The sequence below is a fragment of the Microtus oregoni genome, unplaced genomic scaffold (assembly GCF_018167655.1).
Source record: "Microtus oregoni isolate MIOR12 unplaced genomic scaffold, Mior012 000015F_ref0000493, whole genome shotgun sequence".
In the NCBI taxonomy this organism is placed as follows: domain Eukaryota; kingdom Metazoa; phylum Chordata; class Mammalia; order Rodentia; family Cricetidae; genus Microtus; species Microtus oregoni.
The window spans coordinates 41,119,801-41,132,497 of NW_024543074.1; the positions used below are offsets into that span (position 1 = coordinate 41,119,801).

General features: G+C 45.7%; 1 protein-coding gene across 2 annotated transcripts in view; it reads right to left on the reverse strand.

The window, feature by feature from the left end:
• Gria1 (glutamate ionotropic receptor AMPA type subunit 1) overlaps positions 1-12,697 on the reverse strand; it is a 311,889-nt gene that overhangs the window by 131,454 nt on the left and 167,738 nt on the right. For both annotated transcript variants that reach the window (XM_041665038.1, XM_041665037.1), the window contains exons 3-4: positions 7,089-7,328; positions 3,286-3,470 (exon numbers count right to left, since the gene is read on the reverse strand). In XM_041665038.1, the coding sequence (XP_041520972.1) occupies positions 3,286-3,470; positions 7,089-7,328 (425 nt within the window). The remainder of the gene's footprint in view (positions 1-3,285; positions 3,471-7,088; positions 7,329-12,697) is intronic.

Sequence of the window (12,697 nt, forward strand, 5' to 3'; positions counted from 1 at the left end):
CCTTCATTTCCTCTGTCAAATTTTAGCTCCGCATTATGGTATGTAAGTACGGTCCTCTGCTTGGCTAGGGTTTCCATTTTCTTGGTAAGACTTCCTATCACTTCCAGCCTGTGTCTTTTGCTAGTGTGTTTCTTATAAACAACACATCGTTGGTTACTTCTCTTAATTTGGATCAGCCAGTCTTCATTCAACTGGAGGGTTATAGTTATTTACATTTAGGGTTATTATGGAGAGGGCTGTTGATTCCTATATTTTTCGGTTGCTTTCATATTCCATTAAATCATTGCTTGCTCTTTTCTCTGTTCGCTGCTCATCTAGAAGTTTGGTAGTTTATCTGGTCCTCTCATGAAATGTGTTCCCCCCTGTGCTCTTGTGCTTGGTGATGTCACTCTTCCTCTGCTTCCTTTCCGTACACTAAGTCTATGGGTCAGACTGGTTCTCCAAGGATGATGATGTTCCATTTCATACACCCTAAAGTGGCTGGTTTCTAGCCCAGGGATGTCTTCCCAAGAGTGCTGAAAAGAAGATGCAAATGCATCCATGAGATCCACACAACAGATCAGTCTCCCTTACTTCAAAGCCAGCTCAGCATTAACCACGCCGCTGAGGGGATGAAGCTGGGAAGGTTAATTACACCTTTGAACTTCACAGTCCTCAGTGAGCATTGCAGCAGAGAGATGGATCTAGATAGAGGCTGTGCCTCAAGCTCAGAGCTGCCATCTCTGCCATTATCCTCGGGAATGAACTTATCTTTCTGGCCACCAAGGGCATGGTTACCCACACACCAACCCCTTTCCTGCCTGAGCCAAGCTACCTGAAACTCCTGGTTTGTTGGCACCAGGCCTTCCTCTCACACACAATTATCTTCCATACTTCGGATGTGGTTGATTGTTGCTGGACTCCCTGACTTGTAATTGTTTTTTGTAGTCAGGGTTGAAGGATAGCTCAGTCCTAAATGATAAATTTCCACTTCAGATGGCACCTGTCACAATCCATGTGACATGAGGAGTAGCAAGCTGGAACCCCTTCCCTGATGGCCACTGGTATAGAGCAGTAGGCTATACTACAACCCCAAACCAACCAGAGGCTTCAGAAAACTATGGTTTTGTCCTAGGGGTAGAAATACACACATGCATTTGTGGTTCGGACAGAGACTGACTTTTGGTGTCATTCCTCAGCAGCCTTCCAGGTTAGTTTTGGGATTCTGGGACCTAGGGTACTCCCCAGTTGAGCTAGGCTCACTGGCCAGTGAGCCCAAGGGGTCACCCAGCCATCTCCAGCTCCTCAGTGCTGGAATTACAAATCTTTACCACCCCACTCAGCTCTGTAAGTGTGTGCTAGAGTTGAACTCAGGTCCTCACGCTTGTGCAGCAAGCACTTTACTTGTTGAGATGCATCCCTTACTTCAGAAAGTTGTATTAAAAAAATAAATGCATGAGTGTTTTGCCTGCATGTATGCCTATATACCACACATGTGCCTGGTGCCTATGGAGGCCAGAAAGGGAGCTGGATCTCCTGGGACTGAAGTACAAATGGTTATAACCACCATGTGGTTGCTGGGACCCGAGCCCAGATCCTCTGCAGGAACAACCTGAAGAGGACCTCTGAGCTATCACTCCACTCACGAGTCAAGTTATGCTTTTAAGACATTGGACCATGTTCTCAAATGCAGCTTGGTTTGACTTCCTGATTTCCTTCTATGTTACCTTTGAGATGTTTGTTAACAAAACAAAACAACTCTTCTTCATCTGTAGCAGGGAAATAGACAGGAGCTATTTAATCCACAGCATGTAAGGATGAATGTTATCTAAAAGAGTCACTGCAGTGCCTTCTCTCCTCGGCTATGAGCACCCAGAAAACAGCAGCATGACACATTCCAGGACAAGCCACCACTCTAGTAAGGACACATTGAAGTCATTCATTCTATCCGTTTCCCATCTCAGCTCATCCCTGTCCCCCAACCCAGGTTTGTAGCAGATAAATTTGTTTATGGTCCAAAAGGGAAATGACTCATGAAGCTGGTACAGCTGGCACTATGAATAGCAGCAATAGGCAGCATTTCCACACACCATGTCCTAGGGACAGACTCCTTTCTAAGGACCACGTCCTGGTCCTTCTAGTCCTCGTAAAAGCCGTCAAGAGGAAGTTATTGTTATTTTTGCTGTGCAGAGTGGGGACGTGAGGTGGAAATAGATTATCAGCCCGGTCCAAGGTCATGAAGCTAGCCAACACTCAACCTGGAAGCCAACCCCCAACTGGTTTGCTTCCAGAATCTCTGCCTTTACCTATTGCCCTTTACTGCCCTCACCGTCACCCCAGATGTTAGCACTCAGTACCCGACTACAGCCCAGAGGACTTCTATCACCATAGAAACAATTTTATTCTCGTTTCTCTTTAAGAGCAAACCCCAGAGCCACACTTGACACTGCAGAGCACACATAGTTGATGCTGGAAAGAGCCCATGGCTTCCAAGGTCTTCCCTGTCCTGTGGTGGAGGCTTCACAGCCATCGCTGATCTGGAGTTGAGGCTCCTCACGAGGGGGTCCAGGGTCTTGAGGGCCATTAACCAGCCTTGTCATATTGTCAAGTAGCTTAAAAGCCCATCTTTCATTATATGGTACTGTTCAAACATGATTGCACGCCTCCTCCTTGCTAGTTCATCTGAATATACAAATGCAGCTCAAAAAGACAGTGATCTATATAGTGGCGCTCCCGGCTCAGCTGCCAAACTTTCTCTGATTCTGACACCAAAGCAAATACAGTTTAGAGGCTGCTAGCCGAAGCTGTTGAAGTTACAGAACCTGTTCATAGGATATGCCACCCTTCCTGCTCTCGGAGGCAGGAACTGCTCAAAGAAGGAGTGAAAAGGGAGGTGGCCCCTAAAACAGGTCATTGGGCCAAAGTCACGTGATACCTAATACTGGTTCTGTGAGTGACACAGCCCACCATGAACACAGGACTCCGTCTGCAGCCTGGACTCTGTAAGCTCTAAGAGACAATGTAATTTAATTTTAACAATAAAGAGGAGCCTAAGAAGTAAGTTTCTGATCAGCCAGTGTGAGGACAGCTTGGAGTGTCTTATCAAGGCTCCCATGGCTTTGTTACTTCATCAAGTGTCAGATTAAAATTTTAGGACTCATAGAATGTAAAATGGAAGGCGTCAAGTTTCACCTCGTTGAGAGTCCTCCTTAGACCCCCTCTCCCTAACACCCACATCAGAAGCACACGCATCTTCTCCTGAATTATCCTCAGCGCCTGCTCTGTGCCCCTTGTTGCCTTTAATACCTGGCCCAGGATGGCGTTGAGGCGTTCGGATTCACAGTCCACCACCACCAGCCTCTCCTTTTTCTTCTCCAGGTCCTGAAAGAGCATCCGGTAGCCTTCTTCGGTGGTTGTCAGAATGTTGACAGCCGTCACCTGCCAGTTTTTCTCTGCAGCTGTATCCAAGACTCTCTGCAGGACTGACAGGCCTGTAGCGGAGGGGCAGACAGAGACATGGCAGTGTCAGCATTCACATGTGACATCCTCTGCTGCCTGCTCTTGATGCAGCCCACCCCTCCTTCCACCAGGCACATTTAGCTACCTGTCTGCATCCACCTTCTATGCCCACTTTCTCTCTGCAGTCTCTGCTGTTTGCATCCACTTCCCTCAGTGGTCCCTGCTGTCCCCCACCCTTCCTGTAACAAGCTCAGTTCCTGCTCTCCGTGGGTCTGAATGCCGCAGAGGCAAGCATCCTGTCCTTTTTGCTATTCTGTTTACAGGGCAGGTCAGACAATAAAAAGAATTTTTTTGATTAAAAACCCCACAAAAGGTTCAGATCCAAAATATATGCTAAATGACTTCAACCAGCTTGTTTGCCTGTCTGAACTTTGATTTCTTTGAAGGTAAAGAGGTGGCATAAATAGTGCCTGCCTCCCAGTGTTCTGAGGAAGATGAGACAGGTGTGTTGGGTGCGGGCTGCTCTGATACCTTAAGGGTTTCCTAAATGATATCTGTTATTATCTGGGGACAGAGATACTTTGGATGAGAAGATCGCAGAGAGGCTCATGTGTATGAACATTTATTTGGTCCCCAGTTAGTGGTGCCCTTTGGGGAGGTTATGGAATCTTAGGAAGGTGGAGCCTTAGTAGAGGAAGTACGAACCTGGGAATGGGCGGTCAGGTTTTACAGCTTTGTCCTATTTCCATTTCTCTTTCTCTGCTTAGCGTGTGCAGATGCAATGGGATTAAGTCCTGCTCCCTGCTCCTGCGGACATGCCTTCCCCAGCATGCTGAACTGACTGTTTGCCCCTCTGGGACTCTGAACCAAAATATGCCCTTCCTTCCTTAAGATGCTTTTCTCAGGGTATTTCATCATGGCAGCAGAAGAGTAACCAATACTGGGAAATTTAGTAATTTTTTATATAACAGGCCAACCTAGTATCTAAAGATAGCTAATAACTGAGACAAATCTGTGGAATTTGGTTATGGCTCCAATAGCTAATACTTCGTCACACAGTAGGTGTTCGGTAAATGTGTTTTCTTTTCCCCACGCCTTTGATTAAGGTTGACTGTGCAGAGGGGCCTGTTTCTCAGCACCACTGCTTTCTGCTCCCAACTCCATGGTGCACTTGTTTGCTTTTGTGCAGCGAAGGACCACAAACTTGGTGTCGTGTCTCAGTGACAATGTACAGCTTACATTTCAGGGAGCCGGGGCGGTGTTGTTGGCAGAGCTTGTCACTCTGTCAGTGCTCGGGGAGAGAGTCCATTCTCTTGTCTCCCTAACTGACATTTGTCTGCTCTCTCTGCTCATATCCTTTAGCGCATGGCCCTTTTCATCTTCAAAGCCAGCAACAATGGCCCAGGCTTCCTCATTCAATTTGACACCAAGTCTTCTGGCTCCCACTGTCACTGTTCAAGGTTAGCTAATGAGCAGCCCTGCTGCATCTGTAACCTTAGCTCCTCTTTGGCCACAGCATTCACAGGCTTTCCAGCTCCAGGGACAAGGAATGGGACAGGGGGTGGTGGAAGTAGGTCGGTATTGTGCTTGTCATAGACGGCTATTTTCCTGTCACATTGCAAATTAATCTTTTGTATGCATTCCAAGTCTAACTCCTAGTGACACTGTTAATCCTTTCTATGGTGACCAATATGGCACCAGGCCCCAGGAAGCATCTCCAAATAGATTCTGATCTGATTTTCCACTTTGTATCATTTTCAGCGTAAGTTGTGTTGTGTGAGTGAGCTTCACGTTTGCTGAGCCCTCACTGAGTGTTTGGCACTGTTTTTCTGGCTTTCCTCTTTCAGTTAACGAGGTTCTAGGGGTCAGTCTTACTCTGATCCCTGTTTTGAAGATGTGGACACCAAATTTCATCATTCCATGATTATGCAACCAGAAAATGGCACAACTCAGGGTCTGGGTTTTGAGATGGACACAGCCTTTTGCATAGTGTGGGTTCTTTTGTAAACCCAAGAAATTCCTTTTAGGGGCTACATTACGTTTTTCTGGAGTTGCCACTTCTGATTTAAGCCTTTATTATGTCACAAAGTTGTCCTAAAAGGGACCATTGGCAGATGATCCAAACAGTGGATGATGTCAGAGAAAGGAAATCATCAAAATAGGGAGAGACAAGAAGAGATCAAAGAAAACAGAAAGAAATGGATGCTTTTGTTCTTCCCTTCTGCACCTACCTTTCTGAACAGCACCTTCTCCTCTGCCTATAAAGCCATTTTAATCAGCCACCCTCCTATCCAAAGTCTCTAAGTTTCTCTGAGGGAAACTCTGCCAGGAAAGTGCTACCCTGCCTCTAGGTTTCAAGTTCCAGGCCATTTATCTTTTTACACTAGCAACGACAGTGTTCTTACAGGATGAGACCACGCATAAGAGGGAGGCAGGGAAGGGCAAGCACACACCGTAGGGGTCAGGAGAAGAGTTCCTAGTTAGAGGATGAGGGAGCAGAGAAAATAGGATGTAATGCAAAAGACGCCAAGTACCATATAGGTAGATAGGGTAGATAAATGCACCCCAGCATAAAGAAGCTACACAGAGTAAAATGTATGGGAACCAATTGGGAAATGTGATGGCAGAATTCAAAAAGAGCAGGATTAAAAAAGCTCTAGGGGATGATGATGGTGATGGCAGCAATGATGGCTGAGAGTGGTGATGGATGATGTTTGGAGTTTGGGTGTTGCTATCACATGATGATGGTGGTGATGGTGATGGCAGCAATGATGATGATGATGATGATGGTGATGGTAATGATGTGATGACAGTGACACTGATCAAGATGATGGTGGTGGAATGGTGGGATTGGTCAAAGTGATGATGATGCTCATGATCGTGGCGGCAGTGGTGATGATGATGTGATTACAGTGATGCTGATCAAGATGATGGTGGTGATGATGATTGTGGGATTGGTCAAAGTGAGGATGATGATGATTCATGTTCGTGGCAGTAGTGGTGATGATGATGGGATGATAGTGATGATGATGGTGAGAGTGGTGACAGTGTGGTGATGATGGTGATGATGGTGATGATGCTGTTGATGGTGAAGATGATATTGGTGACAGGGGATAACATATTGAGGGTAGTATTTACTACATTATAGGCAATGAACAAACATGTTTCAGTCATTAGCTCATTGAATCATCATAATACATTCTTGAGTAGTAACAATTCATTTTCATTCTGGACACGAAGGAATGAAGGCATGGAGAATTTGACCCACTATGCAAGTGGTGACTCTGATGCATCAAGAACTTGCCCAGAGTCACAGGGCTGGTGAGGAGAGAGCCTAGGATTCAGATCTCGGTCTGTTTTACGCTCTGTTAACCACACTGTGAGCTGTGATCCACTTTGCCAAAGACCCTGGCTTTCAGAGATATGAGAGCTTGTGAATGGTAGAATGGCTTGATGGGTCAGATATCTCTCTCAGAGGATATATTTTTATGCTCTGAGTTAAATATTGGCCATCAAGAAATCATTGCACACAAATTAAGCACCTGGCTTGCTTCCCCCATGTGCTCTAAGGAGACAGAGCGGCATCACTCTTCCTGCTGGTGATTTTTCTCCATCCCTCAACAATGTCCTTTCCTTAACCCTTGGCTTACCCCGGTCAGCATCATAAATGTAGACAAAGGTCTGCCACTTGTAATGGTCGATGATGCTGATGAGAGCTTCCTGGAGTTCCGGGCGCAGCTGGAGGACGAACTGATTGGATGTGTCAACGGGAAAGCTTGGAGTAATGAAGCACACGTGGAGGGCCCCACAGAAGGAGGTCAGCATGTTGACAGTCCTTCGTTCGTAAAATCCGAAGATGGCATAGACTCCTTTGGAGAACTGGGAACAGACTGGAAAAGAAGATAAGAAAGGTTAGTAGGGGCTGGGGAGCATCTCACTGGATAAGAGCGCTTGCTGCACAGCATGAAGACCTGAGTTCAGATCCCAGCACTGTTGGAAACAGCCAGGTATAATTTCAAATACTTGTAACCCCAGGTGGGGAGACATGAAAATCCATGGGTCTCACTGGCTACCAGCTAAGCCAAAACTAGTAATCTCTAGGTTCACTGAGAGGCCTTTGTAGGAAGGGAATAAAGGCAGAGAGCAGCAGAGGGTGACACCCAATAGCCTCCCTTCTGAACGTGTGCACATGGGTTCACACACTTGCTTACATACATGTATATACATGAGTACCACCCCCCAATTAATGAATAGAAGGTGCTGTAGACCAATGGTCAGATGGCTCAAATAATCCATTTAGCCCACCATCCCTTGCCATCTGCTGTCTAGCTGTCCACCCCACCAATCAGTCATCCACCCGTGCCTTCAAATGCCAATCTGGTCACCAGTCCATTGATCCTCCCGCCTTTCCATTCTATGCACACTTTCGTTTGCGCAAACCCTCCTCCATCTGCCCACAGCCAATGTTTATCAGATGCCTGTTATAGATCAGAGGTATCATGATTATTGATTATAGTAGGCACACAGAAACCGCATCTACATAACTAGCTCTTTTTGTCACCACAAGAACTGTGTTAAGAAAAGAATGACAGGGTCACTTTTCAGAGGGCAGATTGAAACTGATGGTTGAAAGCGATTTTGTGCTGGGGAGATGACGGAGTGAGTAAAATGTTGATCATGAGAGTGGGGAGGAAGGCGGGAGTTTGAATCCCTGCAATGTGGAAGGCTGGGCACAGTAGTATGTGTGCCTGTAATCTTACTGCTTTATGGTTAGATGGGAGCTGGAGGCAGGAGAGTGTCTGGAATTTCTTGGGGCAGCTAGTCTGTATACACTGGCAAACAATAGAGAAAACATGTCTCAAATAAGATAGAAAGAAAGGTGAGCTTGTGAGACTGTCTTCAGACTTCCATGTGTGCGCGCTGACAAACACAGGCACACACACAGTTAAAGGGCATGCTCATGTGTATATTTCTAGGTCAAATCCAAGGTGGATAAATATGCTGCCTGTGTGGTCACCTTTCATTTCTTTAGCCTCGACTTTACGGCGAAGCTTAAAAACTGCTCTAGGAAGGGCGGCACCTACTGTTGCTGCTGACGTGGGTTTAGGAACACAAGTATTGATCTTCTCCGCCTTGCCCTTCCTCTCAGTGTAAGTCTGCTGATGTTCATGTTGCAATCTTGCTAGGAGATTTCCAGCCTTTTCAGACTATCAGCCACAACAACAGCTTAGCCGTGTAAATATCCCCACAGGATCCATTCCGTAGGACCCAAGCAGTTCCCAATGCTGCTTTGTGGGTGGTTACATTGCTGCTTAGATGAGAATGTGATGGGGACAAGGCCAAGGGCATGGAATGGAGCTGCCCCGCAGTCAGTCTGGACTCTTCACTTTTCTATCTGATAGAGTTCACAGTCTTTGCTTCAACTAGGGGACACCCAGACCTTCAGTGTACATTAACATATTGAGTCTTCAAAAATATTCCTAGAGAATTATTATTAGTGTCAATATGTTTAATTTATTCCTTGAGAATTCCACACATGATTACATTGTATTTCAGTTATCTCCACCCCTGACACCCAAACTCCAACTTCTCCCAGGCTTTCTCAACACTTTGACAGCTTGCCCACTGACTGACAGATCTTCCTCTAGACTGAACATCATGAGATGTCTACTCTAACCTGCTCCATGGCTGTATCGAGAGCTGACAGTGATAATCATGGCCTATTTGATATTTTAAATTACTATCCATTATTCACATGTCCTATAATTTTTGGGAAATGCTTGAAGCTTTTTGGATATTCTATGATTACTCTCAGAATTTTTTTTCTAATTAAATTTTTAGTGTAGAAAAGAATAGGTTTCAGTACAATGGCATTTTCTTTTTTTAAATTGTTTTTTATTGAGCTATACATTTTTCTCTGCTCCCCTCCCTGTCTCTCCCCTCCCACTTTCAACCCTCCCCCAAGATCCACATGCTCCCAATTTACTCAGATATTGTCTTTTTCTACTTCCCACGTTGATTAGATCTATGTAAGTGTTTCTTAGTGTCCTCATTGTTGTCTAAGTTCTCTGGGATTGTGGTTTGTAGACTTGTTTTCTTTACTTTATGCTTAAAACCACCTATGAGTGAGTACATGTGATAATTGTCTTTCTGTGTCTGGGTCACCTCACTCAAAATAATGTTTTCTAGTTCCATCCATTTTCCTGCAAAATTCAAGATGTCATTAGTTTTTTCTTTTGTGTAGTACTCCATTGTATAAATGTACCACATTTTCCTTATCCATTCTTCGGTACAGGGGCATTTAGGTTGTATCCAGGTTCTGGCTATGACAAACAAAGCTGCTATGAACATAGTTGAGCACATGTCCTTGTGGCATGACTGAGCATCCTTTGGGTATATACCCAAAAGTGGTATTACTGGGTCTTGAGGAAGGTTGTTTCCTAATTTTCTGAGAAATCACCACACTGACATCCAAAGGGGCTGTACCAGCTTGCATTCCCACCAGCAATGCAGAAGTGTTCCTTTTCCCCCCAAACCTCTGGAGCATAAGTTTCCATCAGTGTTTTTGATCTTGGCCATTCTTACAGGTGTAAGATGGAATCTCAGAGTTTTTTTTTTTTTCAGGAAGGTTGTTTCCAATTTTCTGAGAAATCGCTATGGCATTTTCATGGGTGTGCGTTCTTTGCTCACCTCCCACCTCACTGCTCTCTTGTCCTCTCCTGCTCTTACCACTGGTCCCCTTCCTCTCACTAAACAGCCCTCATGTGCACATTTCGAAACTAGATTCCTTGACAGAGAAAGCATGATATAACAGTCTTTCTTCTTCCTATTGTCCTCCCTCTTCTCATTAGATTCCTTCCTTCCCTGCATGGTCTCCCTTCTGCTATGGTGTGCACATGGACACACACACCACATATACACACATACATGTATACACAAGCACACATCTAAATACACACATACATGTGCATACAGTTTTAAATCATCTGGGTTTTATGAGAGGCAGCATGATGTATATTTTTTAGCAGTGGAATCCATTTTCTCTCTGAAACTAAAGGAAGCTTATCAACTAAACAAACCCAAATGAAACAAAATACAGCATGTCACTTCCTTCTGGTTCTGAGATTCCCACTGCACACTGGGAAAGTCCCTGATGGCTGAGCAGGACACAGAGTCTGAAAACTGCCCTGTTGACTTTTCCAGCCTTGCTCAATCTCCTCACTCCCTGATTGGCCATCCTGGCTGTCACTCTGTATCTCCAGTCCAGCGGTTTTCTCTAGGGACTCTGCTTTCTCTGGTTCCCTTCTAGCCTGCAGCACTGTTTGTCTCCTCTCTGCAAAGAGCATTCCTCCGCAGTCCTTTCTCAGCTTGTGTTACTTTCCCAAGCTGACTGCATCTCCTCCCCTCCCCACCACGAGCCTACTGCTTCACGGGCCTCTGCTCCCATCCCTTAGACGCTGTATCTAAAATGACACCCTTGGCTGCTCTGTATACATCTGGAGCTATTTTGCTCCACGTGGATTCTTTGAATGGAATAATTGCTTGTGTCCTAGAGCAAGCAGAGTGCTTGGAACACCATAGGTGCTTAATAAATATTTGATGCAGGAATGCACGCTGGATGCTCAAGGGGAAGTTCGTGAGGCCCAGAGTAGGTGGTGGAAGGAGCTAGTCCCCTGGACCTCCTTCTCTGTGGCTCCTTAGCCTCCTCCACTCAAACTATTTTCTCTTTCTGCCTAATGAGACTCACTTTCTGTTCACAGCCCACAATAGGCACTGTCTTTAAATGTCTATTGTAATTACTAGACTCAGGTTTTCCATAAGTATGGATTTTTTTTTTCTAACAGGGAACTTGTGTTGTATATTATCCACCCGTGTTAAATATAGATTTGTCAAAATGCACAATCCATCTTCCAGGGGTTAGTGTGCATAGGGAGCACATAAGCCCTGTTAAAATATTATAATCCCCTCCATGGTATTTTTAGGCTCCCTCCTTTCCCCTTGGGACAGTGAAATACTGTCCTGTGCCGTGAGAATCCAGCTTCCAGACCTTCTTCTTTCACACATTCAGCCACGTCTCTGGGGTCCTAGTGGCTGTGGCAGTTTTTGCTAGATCTTTAGAAGTTGAGGAGGGGAAGAAGGGCTGTGGGGAGGGAAAGAAAAGAGGGGATAGGGAGGGAGATGGCTCTGCCTAAATTTTTAGGCACAGCAGGCCATAACTTTCTTCTCAAATAACCTCCTGTTTTTTCCTTTAACAAATCTCTTTTATTAAAGTGGATGCTCTATCCTTTAGACTAAGAGTTTGTGATTTACCACTGTTTCCTAAAAGAATATAGGGCGGGGGATGGCCTAGCTTATATTTCCTTGGGTGGGCCCCACCTGGGTGGGCCCCATCCTGCGGTCACTGAGCTCAGTCTTTCTACTTTGGTACTTCTCATTTCAGCTAAACCCTAGAGGAAGAAAAGGAGAGGGACAGAGGTAGAGGGAAGGGAAAGAGATGAAAGCACAGAAAAAGAAAGGGAGAGGGAGAGAGGAGACTCCACAGATCCCAGGCCTGTATGGAAGGGCAGTCATACTGTAAGGCATGGCTTTGGATCTGTGAAAATAAACAGTCACAACAGAGAAAAGGGATCCATAGAGCAAGGACTGGACTAGACGGCAGAAGACCCAGATGGTCCTTTCTTTCTTTTAAACATTATGAAGAGCGTGGATGACCTTGAGCAAATTTAGTCTTCTTGGGGGCGGGTGTTTCTCAGCTATGAAACAATGGTTCAGACTCCGCTGCCTTCAGCTCCTTCAGGCACCAGCGTTCTAGAGTCTGGTCTAATTGGCTGGAAAGTATTCACTGATTCAACGTTTGAGCTGTTTGGAACTCAGACATTCAGGAACCCCCTTTGCAGCTCTCCAGTCCCAGAAGATGGTAGAGCTTCGGAGTCTTTCGATTCTGCAGGATGGAGTGTTGCCACTAAGGCCAGAGCCTGCAGAGGCAGGAGTTTCATTTAAGATGCAACATTTGACCCATGGTGTGAGTTAGCTGAGGGTAGATGAGGAAGACACATTTCCGATTCCTGAATGTGACCAGTAGGGATGAAGGAGCAGGAGTGTTTCTAAGCAGAAGCGGGACCCCAGTGTGTGTGTGTTCTGGCTGAAGCACAGACTCCCAGCAGAGACTCCCAGCAGGCTGCATTGTGTGTGGGGTCTAGAGCATAGGAACGCCTGAGTAGCGCAGGAGCTGCTGGCGTTCATCAGTGTGTGCTGGTTT